Source organism: Pan paniscus, chromosome 13, assembly GCF_029289425.2.
Source record: "Pan paniscus chromosome 13, NHGRI_mPanPan1-v2.0_pri, whole genome shotgun sequence".
NCBI classification, from domain to species: domain Eukaryota; kingdom Metazoa; phylum Chordata; class Mammalia; order Primates; family Hominidae; genus Pan; species Pan paniscus.
In genome coordinates, this window is record NC_073262.2 from 80,983,074 (window position 1) to 81,005,344 (window position 22,271).

Consider the following 22,271-nt stretch of genomic DNA (forward strand, 5'->3'; position numbering starts at 1 on the left):
CTTATTGTAAATAATAGAAGTGACAAAGAATGATGTAGCATGGCCCAGGTGAAGGCTCTAGCAGGGTGATGAGACATAGCGCAATAAGTATTTCTTAGAGACCATTTCTGGCTTTCATAGAACTTTCTCATCTACCATCTCAGTAAGCAGGTAGGAGAGCTAAATACTACTATCACCATTTGACAGATAAAGAAACTACAACTGAAAAATCTAAATTGATGTCTCCTTACGCTTAGTTTTGAGTCCTTGGCCTTAAATTGAATTATTCACAAAGTTCTGTTTTCATTCTGTTAGAAAAAGGGTGATGGTTTTCAGCCCCAATTCCAGATTTCTATGCTTATATAGCATCATTTATATAGAACAATCACAAATATTAGGGAGTATGAATGTAATATTTCCTGGATAGAAAGCTCAAAATGAAATTTTTAGCAACTGACCACAAAAATAAGAAAAGTAACTCAGTATTCTCTTTTTTTTTTTTTTTTTTTTTTTTTTTTTTTGAGACGGAGTCTTGCTCTATTGCATAGGCTGGAGTGCAATGGTGCTATCTCTGCTCACTGCAACCTCCGCCTCCCTGGTTCAAGAGATTCTTCTGCCTCAGCCTTCCGAGTAGCTGGGATTACAGGCACCCACCATCATGCCTGGCTAATTTTTGTATTTTTGTAGAGATGGGGTTTCACCATATTGGCCAGGCTGGTCTTGAACTCCTGACCTCAGGTGATCCTCCCACCTCTGCCTCCTGACGTGCTGGGATTACAGGCATGAGCCACCGCACCCAGCCCAATATTCTTGACCGTGTTTAATTTCACATATTAAAGGTCAGTTTTTTTTTAAAGAGTGATATTTTATTGTATAGATTTTTAAATATTCTCTTGTACTAAATAAACCAAAAAATTTAAAAGAAAACTAAATGTCATTTCTTCATTCTAAACGTTAATTCAGACAGAATGAGTTGATATCCAGGTGATGATGATATTGCTGGACCAGCGAATGCACTTTGAAAATCTGATTTGGTTAATATAATGTCTCTAAGAAATTTTAAAGTCATTCATTTCAACATTGTTAGTGAGCTAAATTATAGAAAATATGTTTAACTGATTCTGTATTCCATCCTATTTTTCTGAACTTGATTTTAACGCTACCCAAATTCCAGATAACCATCTTCTAAAGCATGTTAGAGGAGCAGGTAGACAAGCTCCTAACAATGAAACCACAGGACTGCTGAAGTTCACTTGAGTGTGCTTCCCATGTGGCAAAAGCTATCAGAGCAGAAAAGGGATCACATACAGTGTGACTGAGAGTTTCATGGTTTCTGCACTAATAGCTATTAACTTTTAAGAGTGAGCTTTGAAATATAATGAATGGTTTTTGGTTCTGCACCAGAAAAGGGTCTGTTTTGTTTCACCTGCCAGTATCTTCATCATATAAACATGGATCTGCCTACTTATATTTGCCATAATTTGCATTGACCCTTTTATTACCATCCCCACCGCTCCCTACCCAATTTTAACGTATTTTTATTTCTGATTTCTTATTAGATCTTGCACATTGCCAGTCAAACCTTGTGGAACTTAGCAAACTCCTGCAAAATTTGGAAATACTTCAGAGAACTCAGTCAGCACCTAACTTTACTGACATGCAGGTAAACATATTCCTGCTGCTGGTAAAAGGACTTAGGATATTAATTAATACTCTTTATTGGGTTGTTCTATGAATATATAAGGTAACATTTAAAGATAAATAACTGCAATACAGACATTCATTTATATTCTGGAGTTATTTTTAATATTTTTGAATCTCAGTGTCAGTGTGTTAATTAAGATGATTATTTTAAAACATTTTACATTTAAATACACACTAACCAAAAGAAATACATTCAGTATCTGAATTATTCTTCCATGTTTGTGTCCTATTAGAAATGGTAGCTTTGAAGATATGCTTTAGATACTCTCAGAATTATTATTGTCTTTTCATATAGAAAACAAAGCTAGAGATTTCTAATCCTGTATTCATTTTGTTTATCAGAAAAATATATTTTATAATTAAGTTCTTATCTCTGCTTTTTAATGCCCACTATTCGTCTGATATGCCTTTCTGTCCTGGCTGGTTTGCTTATAGGCTCTAACAATGACCTTTAGTAACTTGCTGTGCTCTTGTCTATATCTGTATCATCTGTGTGAACTTAATAATACTTTGTTGCTTTTAACTATTTGTGTAATGTAGGCTAACTGTGTAGATATTTCAAAGAAAGACAAGCGGGTCACAAGACGATGGAGAACAAAAAGTGTCAGCAAAGATACAAAAATACAACTGCAGGTACAGATTTTACTTTTCCTTCATTCATGTTTCTACATACTTTTAAAGTACTAGTCTTTATACATCAGTTTATGGGCGTTAGATTGAAAGGGCAACTTAACTGCTTTAAAGCCAGCACTTTTCAAACTGTTACATTATCTAAAATAGTGGAAAATCTCTATATTTTTCTTACTCTGGCATAAGTGAGAAGGATTTAAAAGAAAGGTTAAAATTATGCGATATGTGTTCAAAATGGCATTTTTATTCACAATTATAGCCTTTGAACCATTAAAATATATTTTAACAAAAAGTTACCTTAAAAATCTAGATTAAAAATCTAGTGGGTTATAATGAACACTCATTTAAAAATACTAGATTTTAAAAGGGACTTTTATGTGTCAGCTTTGTCCAAATGTTTTCTATCAAGAAAAAGTGTAGGAGGTTCAATAGATTAGAAATCAACAAACCCAGATTCTAGTCTAATCACTGTGATTTTCTGGCAGTATAATTTCATACATTTCTGTTAAATTTCCTGAGCTTTTGTTTGCTCCTGGGTAAAGTAATAGAGTTTATTTAATAAGCTCTGAATTATCTTTCAACTCTAAAATTCTATGATCCTACAAAAATAGATATTATTTGGCTTTCAACAATCACCTTAAAATCTGAACTAAATTCTTAATAGCTTGTAATAAGTGTACTTGAAATTTATTTGAAATAAATTATGTATTTGAAATGAGTAATGTTCTTAAAGTAAGATCCTTTTATATTATTGTGTTGCAGTGATTCAAAATATGGTAGATTATGTCATAAACCATATTACTTTCAGATCTTTAAACTAGAATCTCCATTATTCTCCTCCTAAATGCATATTATACATGGCCCTTATCCTGCACAATCAAGATTAGACTTTATGATTTGGCTTTTTAAAATTATACTACAAATAAATTTATATTCTAATACAAAGGTAGAAAGAAGTACTTTTCAGAATTCTTCAGTCCCTTCTGAATAATTAACAAAATAATTCTTCTCTAATTTTGACTTCATTAATAACATTCTTCGTATTACGATTCTGACTGTGTAAATAAGAAACTTGCTTTGCTTGCTAATCTGATATATTTGAAAATAAATTTTCATAAGCACTAATACCCATGGTTTTTTTTATTTAGAATGTCTACATTCAATAAACACAACTTTTTGTGTTCCTTTGCTCAGTATGTTTCTGTGTGTTTTCCCTTCTGTTCATAAAATTAATACTGTAGGGACAGATGTGCCAAGTGATTTCACAAGAAAATTACTTAAAATTGCTTTTGGCAGTTTTATTGGTTTTGAACTTGTGAGTGTCTAGTTTTGTTTGTAAGTAAAAGAATCATTCCTCTAAATAAAATAATTGAAGAAGGCCTGCATCACAAGAAAGAACACATACACTTGTTAATAGATATTGTTTTAATCTTGTGTCTGTAGTGTATGCTATTGACCACATTCTTGTTCAGAGCTGTTGTCTTGGATAGGTTGGTTCTCAGTGAGTTGTAGTGCAATGTCCCAGCTACCTTGCTGCATCTAGGACCTCCACTAGAGACCCCCAAATCATTCTTTTTTTTTTTTTTTTCTGAAGGACACAGAATGCAACTGGGACTATACCACCTAGCCTCTCAGCCTGTGGTTTTACATAGACAGAAAAGTTATGAAGATTTTTTTGAGTCATCAGGAGAAAATGTCCAAAAAGCTAGAAAATATTCATTCATACTTCCGCCACATCTTTGGGTGGTTCATTTGTTTTTAAATTTTTATTTATGCTATTTCACCTTGTTTGTGACTTTGCTAAGGGTAATAAAATGGCCTTTGTAATTCTAGTTTAGTTACTTTTGAGGGAAATTGAAATCATCTCATCCCTCAAATACACTCAAAGACAACTGCCTATTCGAAGTGGGAGATTTAGTTCCAATTCCAAGAAGAAACAAATAGACAGTAAGCTGTTAATCATTCCCAGAGAAACTCCACTTCCACCTGGACTAAAACAAAAGGTATTTTAAGGGGAACACAGCAGAGCTTGGTCCTATCTGTGGACCTTTTCTGCTTGCCCAAACCAACAGGTCTTGCAGGAGCCTCAGGATACTCATTCTCTACTACTGGGAAGTTCCTCCAAGATCCTTCAAAATTCACACTTGGCTAGGGAATCATAAGTTCATCTAGGATGAGTATGACAACATGAAAATCTTTACTCAGTATTTTGCCTAGAGAGAGGCATAGCATCTAATTTTACTCTAGTGGATTAAAGATACCCACCACTTTCTCCTACCTCATACCCAGCTTTTTCCCCTCCTGTTTTAAATGTTTTGATCATGAGAATTCTATCTAATGAGTCCAAGTATTTGTTTTGAGTCAATGATCATCTCACCGCTCGAACCACTTTCGCTGATGTTGCAGCCAATATGAGAGGCTCTCAAGCAGTGAGAGCTCATTTTCTGTCCCCCCTCTTCTTCGTAACTAAGTACAACAGCCATTGTGAAGGTGCCCAGACCGTCCAGTGGTGGTGGTTGTGGTATTGTTGCTGCTATTGTTGTTATCAATGTTGTGTTACTGAACTTTGTATTCAGTATTCCATAGTAGTTGTCATTTTGAAAAAATTATAAAATAGATCATTAAAAAAATTGACCGCAAGAAAGTAAAAATGAAAAACATGTTATACTGGATGTTTGATTGCTTATTCTTGTGTAGGTTAGATTGTGCTATTGATTAAATGAGAAGGTTAAATTCTAGACTGGTATGGCCGTGTTTCTACTGGAAACTATTGGGCAGTTGGCCTCAGAAATCCACATTGTACAACTCATGAAGTCAGCATTTGTCCTAGAGGGTTCTGTGGAGATTACCTTTTAGAACAAGGATTTCTTCTTGCCTCCTAAACTTCAAACTTCCTGGTTCGAATAAAAATCTCAGTACCATTATGCAGTAACAATTTGGCTGTGTTTTAAATGAAGTAAGAGGAAGGCAAGAAGGAAATGATTTTGAAAGAGCTGTTAGATCTCCTGTGTTGCTGATAATATGAATTAAATACTAGATCCCTGGATGTTGAAGGGAATGAGGAATAGTAGAAAGTACATAGTAGCAGACAGATGATCTTATGTTGCTCCTGTGTAGCTGTCCTGCATCTCATAGATGCTCAAATTACACTGAAGGGTGAGAATAAGTTCTTCCCCCTTTTACTACATTAAGTAGAAAGGATTTTGTCTAGAAATTTTTTTTTGTGGAAAACAGATTATGTGTGTATGTATGTATGACAAACATATACATATATGTATGCAGAAGACTTATGAAGATGGAAAATAAATAAGATCGTAATTTTGGAACTTTTTTGAAGATTTAGAGGTAGAAAAAGTTTAAATATTTTTCTGACATCCCAAAAAAAACTAAAGTGGTCCTACTGGTTCTTCAGTTTGGGCTGTTAGGAGATTCTAAGAAAGTATATCTTAATTATTTGGAAATGAAATTATTGCTCATGGCTGGGCAAGGTGGCTCATGCCTGTAATCCCAGCATGTCAGGAAGCCAAGGTGGGAGGGTCGCTTGAGGCCAGAAGTTCAAGGCTGCAATGAGCTATGATCGTGCCACAACACTCCAGCCTGGGCAACAGAGTGAGACCCTATCTCAAAAAAGAAAAAAAAGGTATTGCTCACAACCTTAAGGTGTCAGGGTCTGTCAGATGGAGGCAAAGTTGAATGGTTAGAAGGAAATATCATCATCCCTTAATCCCATCCACCAAGAGGAAGAAAACAAAATGAAAGAAAGCTGTAGGATTCTTCTACCGGTTTGTGCATAGGTGCACATTACTAAATGAAAACTATGCTTTCAGGTTTTCATAGTTGATTTTTATAGGCATTGTCCTCACCCACTGAGGAACTTAAGTTTTCTTTTCTGATCTTATGGGGTCTGGCATCTTCCTTGGAAAATTCTTAGACTTGAAAATCCCAGCACTCTTACTGATGTTGAGTCCCAGATAGTGAGCTGTATAATAGGAGATTAAGTAGGAAGTCGAAGAACCCTCATACCCTTCCCTTACTTTTTTTCTTCCAGTAAGAAATTAAAAAAACAAAAAAAATTCTGTCTGGCCATTATGAGGCTCTCATTACAACCTGTTCATTTTAGCCTTCCCACATTATTTAATCAGTTTTTCCTGAACTTACTTTTTCCTTGCTACCATTTATTGAATACCTTTTGACTTCATATAACATGATATCATATGAATAAAACAGTATGCATATTTATTTTACCTTAAAATCGCAGGCTGTCCATCAGTTTATAACTCCATCTCCTTTTGGGGTGTGGGTTATAGTCAGCAAATAGAATTCAGATGTTTGAGTAATGAGAATGATGAACATTTCTCATAGCATGAACTCCCCTGTGAGCGCTTTTCGATGCTGATTTAAGAAAAGTCGACTTCAGTTAAAAACTCTCCCTCTCCTTGTCTGATTATCTTTCATCCTCCCATCTTCCATCCTTTCCTCCCCCATCCTGTGTTTCCTCCCCTCTTCTCCCATTCACCGTCAGGAAGGGCCACCTGCGAAGGGCCAGTTCAGCACAACTCGGCGCCGGCAGAGGCTAGCGGCAGCAGTGGCTACAACAGTGAGTGGATTTCAATCTCAAGTGGAAGTTTAATAAGAATGAGAACCTGTGTACAAGGATGACTCCCCTGTCCTGATGGTGCCACTGGTGTGTGATGGCATCACCTGTAGCCCAATCATGGCAGCATAGCTTTCGCATGTTCTCTGGCTGTCTTTGCATGGCAGGAGTCGAACACGGGTATTCCTTTTTACAATGGAGAACTATTATATAATCTAGTTCTTCTACTATACATGAAGACATAATTTAAGTCAAATTTGCAAAATTGAGTACAGTGCCCCATGATGTGAGCTTTCCTTAAATTATATTGTTTTTTTTTTCTTTTTTACCATACTGATATTGGAACTTTTGCTAACTGATTTCTCTTTTCCTAAGAAAAGTCATGTTACTACAGACATAAATTGTGCTTTTTTTCGTAGCAGTGTGACTATTTGAAAAGGATGTGAGAATAAAGAAATGAGAGGGTAAGAAAAGGTGAATTTTGCTGTCATCTCTAAATGGCTACCCAAGTTACACTTAGCAAGGGAAAATTGTTTTCTGAAAAGAATATTGACATGAAAATTAGAAACTGTAGTGTGGAAATGACAAAAAAAAGACAGTTTTATGGTATTTAAATCCATATCTAGAGGTTTTTTTTTTCTGAGAGAAAATAGAATGGATTTAAGGAGAGTAGAGAACATATCGAGGTAGATAAGGCAAATGGATAGTGAATGACTTGTCTACAGAATATAAAATAGACTATCAAAACACAAGAACTCCTTGCTGGATAAAAGCCAATTATAATATTTGTTTAATCATGAGCACCTATGAACATCTTAAAATATAGATTACTGAGTTCACAGCAATCACAGATTTTAGTTTTTTGGCTATTAGATAATATTTCCTTAATTAACAGCAGTCTTGCTGTCACTAAGGGTGGAATGTATTTTAAGACTAGAATTACTGAAAAAATATGAAAAAGTTTTGGCTGCATTACAGGAGAATGGATGCTGGTATGAGGATGGGTGGCTTTCTACTTTATGATTAGTAATTGGCTCTTGCCTTATATGTGGGTGTTTAGCTAGACTGAGAAACAAATTTGCTTTTGATTATGAAATGAACCAGTGACTTGGAATTTATTAGGGAACTGACTCTTAAACTCACAGTTTTGTAAACATTTGAACAAACAAATTATTGAAATAGCTTTCATGGTCCATGTATATCTTATGCATGTATTCAAATGCAGATGAATAAATCCCATGACACAGATGTGGTAACAGATTCTGACAATAGATGCATATATAGTCAGTTAAATATTATTAAAGGTAATTTTCCGTTTATAAAATTAAGAAATACACATGGTTATTAGAGAGAGAACAACAACTTAGTATGGAAAGGAACAGTCCATCATTTTATGAAAACACTGTTTTCTTAAGCAATATACATCTAAGATGGCATGCAGAGAAGTGATTCTGTCTCTTCTGTGTTCATTCTTTTAAATTGCAGATACATACAGTGAATATAATAAAACTGAGATTAGCACCTATTTGAGTAGAATGGGTTTATAATTTTAAAATTGAGAGTAGAAGAGAAAAAGCCTTTAAAAGAAGAAATCATTAATGCCCACCTCCCAGGGTGACTATAGAAGTTATGAGAAAAACTTTGCAGCATGTAGTAAGAAAAGCTACTGGCAACATTTAATAAGGTATTCAGGAATAACTAGGGGGACTGGCTACTCCAGGATCTATAGCTTTGTCTCCATACCAAAATGCAGCAACATCTAGCAGATGTTTCAGAAATTTACTCTTGATGACTCTTAGCACTAGCATTCAGAACAGCCAACTCACAGCAGCAGCCAGACCCAACAGAACAGGAGACTGGAAAAAGAGAAATACTGGCTCTTTCCCATGGAAGAACACTGAGGATCCCAATGCAGTCAGTACCCTCAAAGAATCCCTGTACACATAGTGCAGAACAGCAACAGCAGGAGACTTTTCCCACTGGCTCGATGAGTCCTGTAAGCATAGTATCTATCTTAGACCTACTGTGTAGACTTTCATGTCTACCGTTGCTGAATTTCACTGTCAGCAACTCCGTTGTCAACTCATTTCACTTTTGACTTATTCATGGACAGGACTTAAGAGCATCTCCTAATGTCCCCATTCCAAACTTCAGTTCTTACTACCAGAATATTCTAGGATCAGGCTTCCCTCCTTTCACAGGACTTCAAGAAAGCCTTGGATTTCTTTCCTGCGCAGGGTAGAAAGGCCCAAATTGAGTGTTGAGGGTTCTCAGGTATCAACATGGAGAGCTGTAGGCAGCTCCCACTCCAACCATCACTGACAGAGAAACCAGTTACCACTTAGATTTTTGAATCCTGTAATACCCAAATTGATGAATAAAAAGCTAAGTAAATAAGTCCCCAGTCTGAACAGATATTCAATTAGGGTTAGATTAATACATCCCAATTTGTATTCTCAATTTCATTTCATGAATTCCTCAATTAAAATGGCCCATTCCACGTACCTCTTTTTAACAAAAAAAAGTATACCAATATATAAACATTTTCAGTCAGAAGTATATGAAAATTAGTTCTCAATTTCCTAGGGAACCATCTGATTGCAATTTGAATGGAACATTCAAGTCTCTTTCCCTGTGGGTAATATGCAAAACCACTTTTACTGTTTTAATAGCCAATTTAAGTTTCCATTGTGTTCAAAATATAAATTTGTAACTTACGTTTTTCTTCTCAGCATCTGACTCCAACATTTAATAGAGAAATAATAATTTATCTCAGGGACAAGTCTGGGTCCTTCCTGGACTCCCTGGGTTTTCACTGCATAATGGCCTCCTATACAAGCTTCCCGCCAACTCTCATGACCCCATTCCTCACCCGCTAGAGGAAGAGACTCCTCTTCCAAGCCATGTGAGTCCTCGGAGTGTTGAGGGCACCTGAATGCAGATAAAATCCTTTTCCATGATCCTCAACATATTACCAAAGACCCGCATTTATTTTTTTTAATGTTGTTCTAGTTCCTTATATCAGAAAACTGTACCATTAATTCCGAAAACTCCCAGATCTACCTATTTTTTCCACTCACAGTCTCTCCCCATGACATCCTAATCTCCAGCAACTTTTCCGTGGAGTCTGTGTCCCTCAATGGGCTGACTGCTCTTTCTAGATTGAGCATCACCACAGTTAGGGTCTGAACTTCCTTTCTCTGTCTTCTGACATTCTGCCACATAAATACCATTCCTTTGTAGGTATCCTAAAAGGTCCTCAGTCCTTGTTATTATTAAGTTACCTGGACAGGATTCCAGCAGAGTATTGAACCCCAGCACTCCATTTTCTTAAATGGCTTATTGGCCACTTCTGGGTCTCAAATCTAGAATAGCCAGAAATTTTCAGCCTGATAATATTGATAAACAAGCTGTTTAACAATCATCTCCCAGCCCAGTGTAGCCAAGTTCTCCAAAGAAGATGAGGTAGGGTTCCTTTGATAACTCCAGATACCAAATGATTCAAATAACATATATTAGCATGCTTAGCTTAGCTGAATTTGGGGGAAGGGAAAGCTTCATGCTCACTTTCTTCCCCAGTAAGTCCTGGATATCTTTTAAGAGAAATAAATCCCTGCCAGGACAATGCTGCATCAGAAGGACGCTCTGTCTCAACTGCCCTCAACCTGCAGCTCAGGCCAGATATTTTGATTCTTTCCATCTCTTCCATGTGTCCTCTAAATCCTCGGAGAAAAAGTGCCCTCTTCTCCTTCCCCCCCCTTCTCTCACCAAATAGGAAGTTTAAAGCAAAAACCAAAAAATTAAAAAAGAAGAGGTCCTGACATACATATCCATCAGAAGGTAATGGTTCCTTCCTCCCACAGCACATTCCCTGTTAGCCAGGGGGTGTGAATTATCCTATCAGTTACACAAAATTTCAATTTGTGGTGGAGTCTAAGAGTCTGGTTCTTGAAGATAATTGAATGCACGTCTTTGCAGTAAGAAATAGGGAAAAGTTGTTTGTGATCTGATTTGCAGGAAGAATTGGTATTTTCCTTTTCCAGGAATGTTTGGCTAACATTTGTAATGTTCAGGTAAAGCCTTCTTAAAGGGGAGGAAAAGGTGCTTTGCCTCCACCAATCAGGAACCTAGTCCATATCCAGCCTGGGCAAGGAAGTACCTCTAGCCATGTGGAAAAATCTATAGTAATATGACTTTTTCTACTTACTGCTTCTCAGTATTGGCTGGTTCATGAGCCATGTTCATATATGTAATAGAGTTGTGTGTAACATACAAAGGTAAACCACAGTGATTTATATCATATATATTTCGTTTACTAATATAGATTTTAATAAGTCAGTTTCCAAAATAAGTATGAGTCTCTTTAAGCCATTACTGTATTTCCTGTTAAGCCTGATTTGTTTTTTATTTAACGGCTACAGAGTAAGTGAATCTTCCAGTATATGCATCTCTTGAATTTTCACAGGTTTAGTAAGATCCTGCTCCAGGATCAGATAGTCCAGACTGTAAGAGAAGGTCAGCTACATCACAGTTCAGACTGCTGTTTTTCTGCCAGTTATTTTTGAGGTGCAAGTATGAGTTCAGAGTTTAAGCTTGCTTGGGATTATGTCTTTTCTTCCTGTCATTCTATAGTTATTTCTCTCTGTAGCAGTGAAAAATTGGTGAGTCTGTGGCAGTTCTAAATCAACAATGGAAAATGAGACTCCCTCTTCCCACCCCAACTGCCTGCAAAATAAATGAGTACTGAGTGTCTCCAAGTGTGTTATCAGAGAGGAATCTATTATTTTGAAGAATGGGAGAGGTCTTTTCTGTATGGGAGAATGTGAAACAATGCACTGTTGCTCTTTAATAATTTGTATCTTCCCCTTTCAGGTTCCTTTCAGTGCTACCATGTCACCAGTTCGCTTGCATTCCTCCAACCCCAACCTTTGTGCAGATATTGAATTTCAGACTCCCCCTAGCCACCTCACTGACCCTCTGGAAAGTTCAACAGATTATACAAAGCTGCAAGAAGAATTTTGTCTAATCGCACAGAAAGGTAAGAACAAAAATAATGCGCCCTTTAAAGAAGCTCTCTTCTTTGATGAAAGATTATCCTTTGTTCTTTTATCTTTGTCTTTGTGGTAATGATAGAAAGATTAAATGGTTGGATATAGTGGTTGAAGTTCTATATACAAAAATGCAACAGGACATGATGCTTGCCTGTTGGAAGATCACACATCACAGGTTTACAGTTTTGACTAAAGAAAGAAAGTGCTATGGGGTTGGGGATAAAAAGTTATTGTACACAATCTGGCAAGATACTACTACTCAACATTTTTTTCAGTGTCTCTCAGTTATCATTTAATACGTATTTATTGGTTCTCTTTAGATTCTGTTTATTTCTTTTTTTATTAAATAACACTCATGTATTGGACTTTACAATTTGTGGGTCAGGAATTCAGGCAGGGCTCAGCTAAGCAGCAAAGCCTCTGTGCCAGATGTCTTTGACTAGCCCCAGTCACTGGGATTCGGCTGCAGGCTGAGCTGGGCTGAAAGACGCAAGGCAGCTTCCCTCCTGTGCCTAGCACGTTGGCACGACAGCTGGAAGGCTGCACACAACTGTGCCCCCTTCCTCTCCATGGCAGCTTAGGGTTCCAAGAGCCTGGTAGTGGAAGCTGCACGTCCTCTTCAAGGCCAGCTCTGGAACTGGTGCAGCCTTCTACTTCCATTGTATTCTATTGGTCAAAGCACCATAGGCCAGCTCAGATTTGAGGGGAAATTGATCCCACATTTGAGCCTCTTCTTTATGTTAAATTTTCAGTGAGGCTTGTTGTATAAATTAAATTGTTATAATCAGCCGCAGAGAGTAGGGTATGGTAAATAAGCAGGATAGTGGAGAGTAGATGGACTGAGCAGTCCTGTCAATGTTTAACAAGAAGAGTCTAGGCTCCCTTTACTGCCAGAGTATTGAACTTTCAGCCACTCAAGTTTGTTCTTAAGATAGTATCTTCTCAGGCATTGTCTTTTAAAATCTTCTAGAGAGAGATAAACATTGTATTGCTTTTCGTCACAAATATGTTAAATAGAACACCTCAGGTGCCTCCCTGAGACTCAACAGCCTGGTGGAAAAGAAGGGGGCACACTGAAGATCTCTGGAAATGTTGAATCAGCCAACATTTGCAATCTCAAACCATCCGCAAAAATATGCTGTCAGATTTCATTAATTCTATGATTCTAAAAACAATTAAGCTAAGCCCCTTAGATTTCTCAATTGAGACTCTTCTGTAAGGCCAGCTCTCTCTTACCTGCCATTTTACTCCTGGTGTATGTTCATTGCATTTCTTAGCTGGATATTAATTATGATATTAGACTAGAGCAATATTAATTTGTTTATGTAACAGCATAGATTTATAGCCAGTAACTTCTACTTTGGGGAAGGAGGTGCAAAAGGTAGAGTGTGACCACAGATGTGTGAGTTGAATATATGAGTATGGCACAGCTGCTAAGGGGAGATGGTACTTTGGAAGGCAGCCCCAGGAAAACTTTGTGTATTTGGTTGCAATTCTGAAGCTTCCAGGAAATCCAAGCATCAACAGAGTTTTAAGGCTTCTGTTGAATGATACATCACATTAACCAACTGAAAGACAAAAACCACATAATCATGTCATTTGCAGAAAAAGCATTTGTCAAAGTTCAGTACTCTTTCTTGATTAAAAAAACACTCTTAATGGTTTAGGTATAGAAGGAAAGTTTCTCAATGTATTATAATAAAGGTCCTTTATTAAAAACACACAGCTAACATCACTTAGTGGGGAGAAATGGAAAGCTTTTCCTCTAAGATCTGGTACAAGGCAAGGTGGCCCACTCCTCCTGCTTCTGTTCAACATGGTACTGGAAGTACTATCAAGAGCAATTAGACAACAAAAAGAAATAAAAGGTATCCAAATCAGAAAGGAAGAAGTAAAATGATCTCTATTTGCAGATGACATGATCCTATGTGTAGAAAACCCAGAAGATGCCACCAAGAAACTGTTAGAGCTAATGAATGAATTCATTAAAGTTGCAGGATATACAATGAACATACAAAACCCTGTTATTCTATACACGAATAACAACATAGCTAAAAAAGAAATCAAGATCTATCCTATTTATGATAAAATAAAATACTTAGGAATAAACTTAAGCAAGGAGTTGAAAGACCTGTACACTGAGAACTATAAAAAAAATTGGTGAAAGAAATTAAAGAGGACACAAATAAATGAAAGATATTCCATACTCATGGATCAAAAAGTTATGTTGTTAGAATGTTCATACTTGCAGCCATAAAAAAAGAACAAGATCACATGTTTTGCATGAACATGGATGGAGCTAGAGGTTATTATCCTCAGCAAACTGACGCAGGAACAGAAAACCAAATACCACGTGTTCTCACTACAAGTGGGGGCTAAATGATAACAACTTATGAACACAAAGAAGGAAACAACAAACACTGGAGCCTATTTGAGGGTGGAGGGTGGGAGGAGGGAGAGGAACAGAGAAGATAATTATTGGGTACTGGGCTTAATACCTGAGTGATGAAATAATCTGTACAATGAACCTCCATGACACATGTTTGCCTATGTAACAAACCTTCACATATTACCCCCAAACCTAAAATAACAGCTAAAAAAGGTTCATACTACCTAAAGAAATATACAGATTCAATATAATTCTTATCAAAATGCTAATGGCACTCTTCCAAGATATAGGAAAAACAATAATAAAATTCACATGGGCACTCCATTCCAAGATGGCAGAATAGGAACAGCTCCATTCTGCAGCTCCCAGTGTGATCAATGCAGAAGATGGGTGATTTCTGCATTTCCAACTGAGGTACGTGGTTCATCTCACTGGGACTGGTTAGACAGTGGGTGCAGCCCACAGAGGGTGAGCCAAAGCAGGGCAGGGCGTCACCTCTCCCAGGAAGCACGAGGGGTCAGGGGATTTCCATTTCCTAACCGAGGGAAGCCATGACAGACTGTACCTGGAAAAATGGGACACTTCCACCCAAATACTGCACTTTTCCCAAGGTCTTAGCAACCAGCAGACAAGGAGATTCTCTCCTGTGCCTGGCTTGGTGGGTCCTATGCCCATGGAGCCTTGCTCACTGCTAGGACGGCAGTCTGAGATCGAACTGCGAGGTGGCAGACTGGCTGGGGGAGGGGCATCCACCATTGCTGAGGCTCAAGTAGGTAAACAAAGCAGCCGGGAAGCTCGAACTGGGCGGAGCCCACTGCAGCTCAGTAAGGCCTATTGCCTCTATAGACTCCACCTCTGTGGTCAGGGCATAGTTGAAAAAAAGGCAGCAGACAACTTCTGCAGACTTAAACATCCCTGTCTGATAGCTCTGAAGAGAGCAGTGGTTCTCCCAGCATGGCATTTGAGCTTTGAGAATGGACAGAATGCCTCCTCACATGGGTCCCTGACCCCCATGTAGCCTAACTGGGAGACACCTCCCAGTAAGGGCCAACAGACACATCATATAGGTGGGTGCCTCTCTGAGACGAAGCTTCCAGAGGAAGGATCAGGCAGCAATATTTGCTGTTCTGCAGCCTCCGCTGTTGATACCCAGTCAAACGGTCAGAAGTGGACCTCCGGCAAACTCCAACAGACCTGCAGCTGAAGAACTTGACTGTTAGAAGGAAAACTAACAAACAGAAAGGAATAGCATCAATATCAACAAAAAGGTCATCTACACCAAAACCCCATTTGTAGGTCACCAACATCAAAGACCAAAGGTAGATAAAACCACAAAGATGGGGAGAAACCAGAGCAGAAAAGCTGAAAATTCTAAAAACCAGAGCACCTCTTCTCCTCCAAAGGATCACAGCTCCTTGCCAGCATTGGAACAAAGCTGGATGGAGAATGACTTTGATGAGTTGGCATAAGTAGGCTTCAGAAGGTCAGTAATAACAAACTTCTCCGAGCTAAAGGAGCATGTTCTAACCCATCACAAGGAAGCTAAAAACCTTGAAAAAAGGTTAGACGAATGGCTATCTAGAATAAATAGTGTAGAGAGGACCTTAAATGACCTGATGGAGCTGAAAACCATGGCACAAGAACTTTGTGATGCATGCACAAGCTTCAGTAGCTGATTCGATCAAGTGGAAGAAAGGGTATCAGTGATTGAATATCAAATTAATGAAATAAAGCAAGAAGACAAGGTTAGAGAAAAAAGAGTGAAAAGAAATGAACAAAGCCTCCAAGAAGTATGGGACTATGTGAAAAGACCAAATCTACATTTGATAGGTGTACCTAAAAGTGATGGGGTAATTGAACCAAGTTGGAAAACACTCTTCAGGATATTATCCAGAACTTCCCCAACCTAGCAAGGCAGGCCAACATCGAGATTCGGGAAATACAGAAAGTGCCACAAAGATACTCCTCAACAAGAGCAACCCCAGGGCAAATAATTGTCAGATTCACCAAAGTTGAAATGAAGGAAAAAATATTAAGGGAAGCCCAAGAGAAAGGTCGGGTTACCCACAAAGGGAAGCCCATCAGGCTAACAGTGGATCTCTCGGCAGAAAGCCTACAAGCCAGAAGACAGTGAAGGCCAATATTCAAGATTCTTAAAGAATTTTCAACCCAGAATTTCATATCCAGCCAAACTAAGCTTCATAAGAAAGAGAAATAAAATCCTTTACAGACAAGCAAATGCTGGGAGATTTTGTCAACACCAGGCCTGCCTTACATGAGCTCCTGAAGGAAGCACTAAACATGGAAAGAAACAACTGGTACCAGCCACTGCAAAAACATGCCAAATTGTAAAGACCATTGATGCTATGAAGAAACTGCGTCAGTTAACAGGCAAAATAACCAGCTAACATCATAATGACAGGATCAAATTCACACATAAGAATATTAACTTTAAACGTAAATGGGCTAAATGCCCCAATTAAAAGACACAGACTGGCAAATTGGATAAAGAGTCAAGACCCATCAGTGTGCTGTATTCAGGAGACTCATCTCAAGTGCAGAGGCACACATAGGCTCAAAATAAAGGGATGGAGGAAGATCTACCAAGCAAATGGAAAGCAAAAAAAAAGCAGGGGTTGCAATCCTAGTCTCTGATAAAACAGACTTTAAGCCAACAAAGATCAAAAGAGACAAAGAAGGCCATTACATAATGGTAAAGTGATCAATTCAACAAAAAGAGCTAACTATCCTAAATATATATACACCCAATACAGGATCACCCAGGTTCACAAGGCAAGTCCTTAGAGACCTACAAGGAGATTTAGACTCCCACACAATAATAATGGGAGACTTAACACCCCACTGTCAATATTAGACAGATCAAAGAGACAGAAGGTTAACAAGGATATCCAGGACTTGAACTCAGCTCTGCACCAAGCAGACATAATAGGCATCTACAGAACTCTCCACCACAAATCAATGGAATATATATTCTTCTCAGCACCACATCACACTTATTCTAAAATTGACCACATAATTGGAAGTAAAGCACTCCTCAGCAAATGTAAAAGAACAGAAATCACAGCAAACTGTCTCTCAGACCACAATGCAATCAAATTAGAACTCAGGATTAAGAAACTCACTCAAAACCGCACAACTACATGGAAACTGAACAACCTGCTTCTGAATGACTACTGGGTAATTAACGAAATGAAGGCAGAAATAAAGATGTTCTTTGAAACCAATGAGAACAAAGACACAACTTACCAGAATCTCTGGGACACATTTAAAGCAGTATGTAGAGGGAAATTTATAGCACTAAATGCCCACAAGAGAAAGCAGGAAGATCCAAAAACCAACACCCTAACATCACAATTAAAAGAACTAGAGAAGCAAGAGCAAACAAATTCAAAAACTAGCAGAAGGCACGAAATAACTAAGAGCAGTGCAGAACTGAAAGAGATAGAGACACAAAAAAACCCTTCAAAAAATTAACGAATCCAGGAGCTGGTTTTTTGAAAAGATCAACAAAATTGATAGACTGCTAGCAAGACTAATAAATTAGAAAAGAGAGAAGAGTCAAATAGATGCAATAAAAAATGATAAAGGGGATATCACCACCAAACCCACAGAAATACAAACTGCCATCAGAGAATACTATAAACACTTCTACGCAAATAAACTAGAAAATCTACAAGAAATTGATAAATTCCTGGACGCATACATCCTCCCAAGACAAACCAGGAAGAAGTTGAATCTCTGAATAGACAAATACCAGGCTCTGAAATTGAAGCAATAATTAATAGCCTACCAACCAAAAAAAGTACAGGACCAGACGGATTCATAGCCAAATTCTACCAGAGGTACAAAGAGGAGCTGGTACCATTCCTTCTGAAAATATCCCAATCAAAAGAAAAAGATGGAATCCTCCCTAACTCACTTTATGAGGCCAGCATCATCCTGATACCAAAGCCTGGCAGAGACACAACAAAAAAAGAGAATTTTAGACCAATATCCCTGATGAACATCAGTGCAAAAATCCTCAATAAAATACTGGCAAACCGAATCCAGTAGCACATCAAAAAGCTTATCCACCACGTTCAAGTCAGCTTCATCCCTGGGATGCAAGGCTGGTTCAACATATGCAAATCAATAAACGTAATCCATCACATAAACAGAATCAATGACAAAAACCACATGATTATCTCAATAGATGCAGAAAAGGCCTTTGACAAAATTCTACAGCCCTTCATGCTAAAAACTCTCAATAAACTAGGTATTGATGGAACATATCTCAAAATAATAAGATCTATTTATGACAAACTCACAGCCAATATCATACTGAATGGGCAAAAACTGGAAGCATTCCCTTTGAAAACCAGCACAAGACACAGATGCCGTCTGTCACCACTCCTATTCAACATAGTGTTGGAAGTTCTGGCCAGGGCAATCAGGCAAGAGAAAGAAATAAAGGGTATTCAATTAGGAAAAGAGGAAGTCAAATTGTCCCTGTTTGCAGATGACATGATTGTATATTTAGAAAACGCCATTGCCTCCACCGCAAATCTCCTTAAGCTGATAAGCAACTTCAACAAAATCTCAGGATACAAAATCAATGTGCAAAAATCACAAGCATTCCTATACACCAATAACAGACAAACAGAGAGCCAAATCATGAGTGAACTCCCATTCACAATTGCTTCAAAGAGAATAAAATACCTAGGAATCCAACTTACAAGGGATGTGAAGGACCTCTTCAAGGAGAACTACACACCACTGCACAATGAAATGAAGGAAGACACAAACAAATGGAAGAACATTCCATGCTCATAGATAGGAAGAATCAATATTGTAAAAATGGCTACACTGCCCAAGGTAATTTATAGATTCAATGCCATCCCCATCAAGCTACCAATGACTTTCTTCACAGAATTGGAAAAAGCTACTTTAAAGTTCATGTGGAAACAAAAAAGAGCCTACATTGCCAAGACAATCTTAAGCAAAAAGAACAAAGCTGGAGGCATCATGCTACCTGACTTCAAACTATACTACAAGGCTACAGTAACCAAAACAGCATGGTACTAGTACCAAAACAGATACATAGACCAATGGAACAGAACAGAGGCCTCAGAAACAACACCACACATCTACAACCATCTGATCTTTGACAAACCTGACAAAAACAAGCAATGGAGAAAGGATTCCCTATTTAATAAATGGTGCTGGGAAAACTGGCTAGACATATGTAGAAAGCTGAAACTGGACCCTTCCTTACACCTTATACAAAAATTAATTCAAGATGGATTAAAGACTTAAACGTTAGACCTAAAACTGTAAAAACTCTAGAAGAAAACCTTAGCAATACTATTAAGGACATAGGCATGGGCAAGGACTTCATGACTAAAACACTAAAAGCAACGGCAACAAAAGCCAAAATAGACAAATGGGATCTAATGAAACTAAAGAGCTTCTGCACAGCGAAAGAAACTACCATCAGAATGAACAGGCAACCTACAGAATGGGAGAAGATTTTTGCAATCTACCCATCTGACAAAGGGCTAGTATCCAGAATCTCCAAAGAACTCAAACAAATTTAGAAGAAAAAACAATCCCATCAAAAAGTGGGCAAAGGATATGAACAGACACTTCTCAAAAGAAGACATTTATGCAGCCAACAGACACATGAAAAAATGCTCATCATCACTGGTGATCAGAGAAATGCAAATTAAAACTACAATGAGATACCGTCTCATGCCAGTTAAAATGGCCATCATTATAAAGTCAGGAAACAGCAGGTTCTGGAGAGGATGTGGAGAAATAGGAACGCTTTTACACTGTTTGTGGAAGTGTAAATTAGTTCAACCATTGTGAAAAACCATGTGGTGACTCCTCAAGGATCTAGAACTAGAAATACCATTTGACCTAGCAATCTCGTTACTGGGTATATACCCAAAGGATTATAAATCATGCTACTATAAAGACACATGCACACATATGTTTATTGTGGCACTATTCACAACAGCAGAGTCTTGGAACCAACCCAAATGTCCATCAATGATAGACTGGATTAAGAAAATGTGGCACATATACACCATGGAATACTATGCAGCCATAAAAAAGGATAAGTTAATGTCCTTTGCAGGGACATGGATGAAGCTGGAAACCATCATTCTCAGCAAACTATCACAAAGACAGAAAACCATACACCGCCTGTTCTCACTCGTAGGTGGGAATTGAATAACAAGAACACTTGGACACAGCAGGGAACATCACATGCTGGGGCCTGTCCAGGGGTGAGGGGCTGGGGGAGGGATAGCATTAGGAGAAATACCTAATGTAAATGATGAGTTGATGGGTGCAGCAAAGCAACATGGCACATGTATACCTATGTACCAAACCTGCACATTGTGCACATGTACCCTAGAATTTAAACTAAAATAAAAAAATTTAAAAAATAAATAAAATTCACATGGAACCACAAAAGAATTTGATAACCAGAGCAACCTGGGGGGAAAACAACAAAGTTGAAAACATCATGCTTCCTGATTTAAAATTATATTACAAAGCGATAGTAATCAAAATAGTATGGTATTGGCTTAAAAACAGATACATTGACCTCTGGAACAGAAAAGAGAGCCCCAAAATAAATCCAAACATATACGATCAACTAATTTTCAACAAAGGCACCAAAAAGGCACAATGAGAAAAGGATAGTTTGTTCAATGAAAGATGCTAAGAAAACCAGATTTCCACATGTAAAAGAATGAAATTGGACCCTTATCTTACACCATACACAAAAGTGAGCTAAAAATAGATAAAAGACCTAAATGTAAGACCTGAAACTATAAAACTCCTAGAAGAAAACGTAGAGCAAAAGCTCCTTGACATTGTTCTTGGCAATGGATTTCTTAAATATAACACCAAAAATTCAGGCTAAAAAATCAAAAATAAATAAATGGAAAATTTCAAACTAAAAAGCTTGTCATGTAAATTTTTAAAAATAAGCTTCTGCACAGCAAAGAAAACAATCAACAAAAGAAAAAGATAACCTACAGAATGGGAAAAAATATTTGCAAACCATGTATCAGATAAGGGGTTAATATCCAGGATGTATAAAGAACTCATACAACTCAATAGGAAGAAAACATATAACCTTTGCTTGAGGCCAGGAATTCGAGACAAGCATGAGCAACATAGTGAGACTCCATCTCCACAAAAAATAAAATTAAAAAAATTAGCCAGGCATGTTAATGTGTGCCTGTAGTCCTAGCTACTCGAGAGGCTGATGTGGGAGGATCACTTAAGCCCAGGAGTTAGAGGTTACAGTGAGCTATGATCACGCCATTGCACTCCACAATAGACAACAGAGTGGGACCTTGTCTCATAAAAAAATTAAATAAATAAAAATGTTTTTAAAAAGAAAACATATAGTCTGATTTTAAAATGAGCAAAGGATCTGAGTAGACACTTCTCCAAAGATGACATAAAAATGACCAACAAGTACATAAAAAGGTGATCAGTATCACTAATCATTAGGGAAATGCAAATCAAAACCACTATGTGCCACCACCTCACATCTGTTAGGATAGCTGTTAAAAAGACGAGACAAATGTTGGCAAGGGTGTGGAGAAAATGAAACCTTTGTACACTGTTGTTGGGAGTGTACATTGGTGCAGCCATATACACCGGAAAATAGTACAGAGATTCTTAAAATAATTAAAAATAGAACTACCATATGACCCAGCAGTCCCTCTTCTGGGCATATATCTACAGGAAATGAAATCACCCTATTGTAAAGTTATCTGCACTCACATGTTCATTGCAGCATTATTCACAATAGCCAAGAAGTGGAAACCACCCAGGTATCTGTCAGTGGACAAATGGATAAAGAAACTGTGGTATACATATACACAGTGGAGTATTA

The 22,271-nt window shown here is 37.7% G+C and overlaps 1 protein-coding gene across 27 annotated transcripts in view; it reads left to right on the forward strand.

Annotated features, from left to right (window-relative positions):
* Positions 1-22,271, forward strand: part of OSBPL6 (oxysterol binding protein like 6) — a 202,717-nt gene that overhangs the window by 144,305 nt on the left and 36,141 nt on the right. For 10 of the 27 annotated variants that reach the window (XM_063595456.1, XM_055108817.2, XM_063595453.1 and 7 more), the window contains 2 exons: positions 1,539-1,642; positions 11,780-11,945. In XM_063595456.1, coding sequence (XP_063451526.1) covers positions 1,539-1,642; positions 11,780-11,945 — 270 coding nt within the window. Of the gene's footprint in view, positions 1-1,538; positions 1,643-2,223; positions 2,317-6,835; positions 6,911-11,779; positions 11,946-22,271 lie in introns of all 27 variants that reach the window. The other 17 variants (XM_034954580.3, XM_034954581.3, XM_055108808.2 and 14 more) reach the window with 3 other exon arrangements.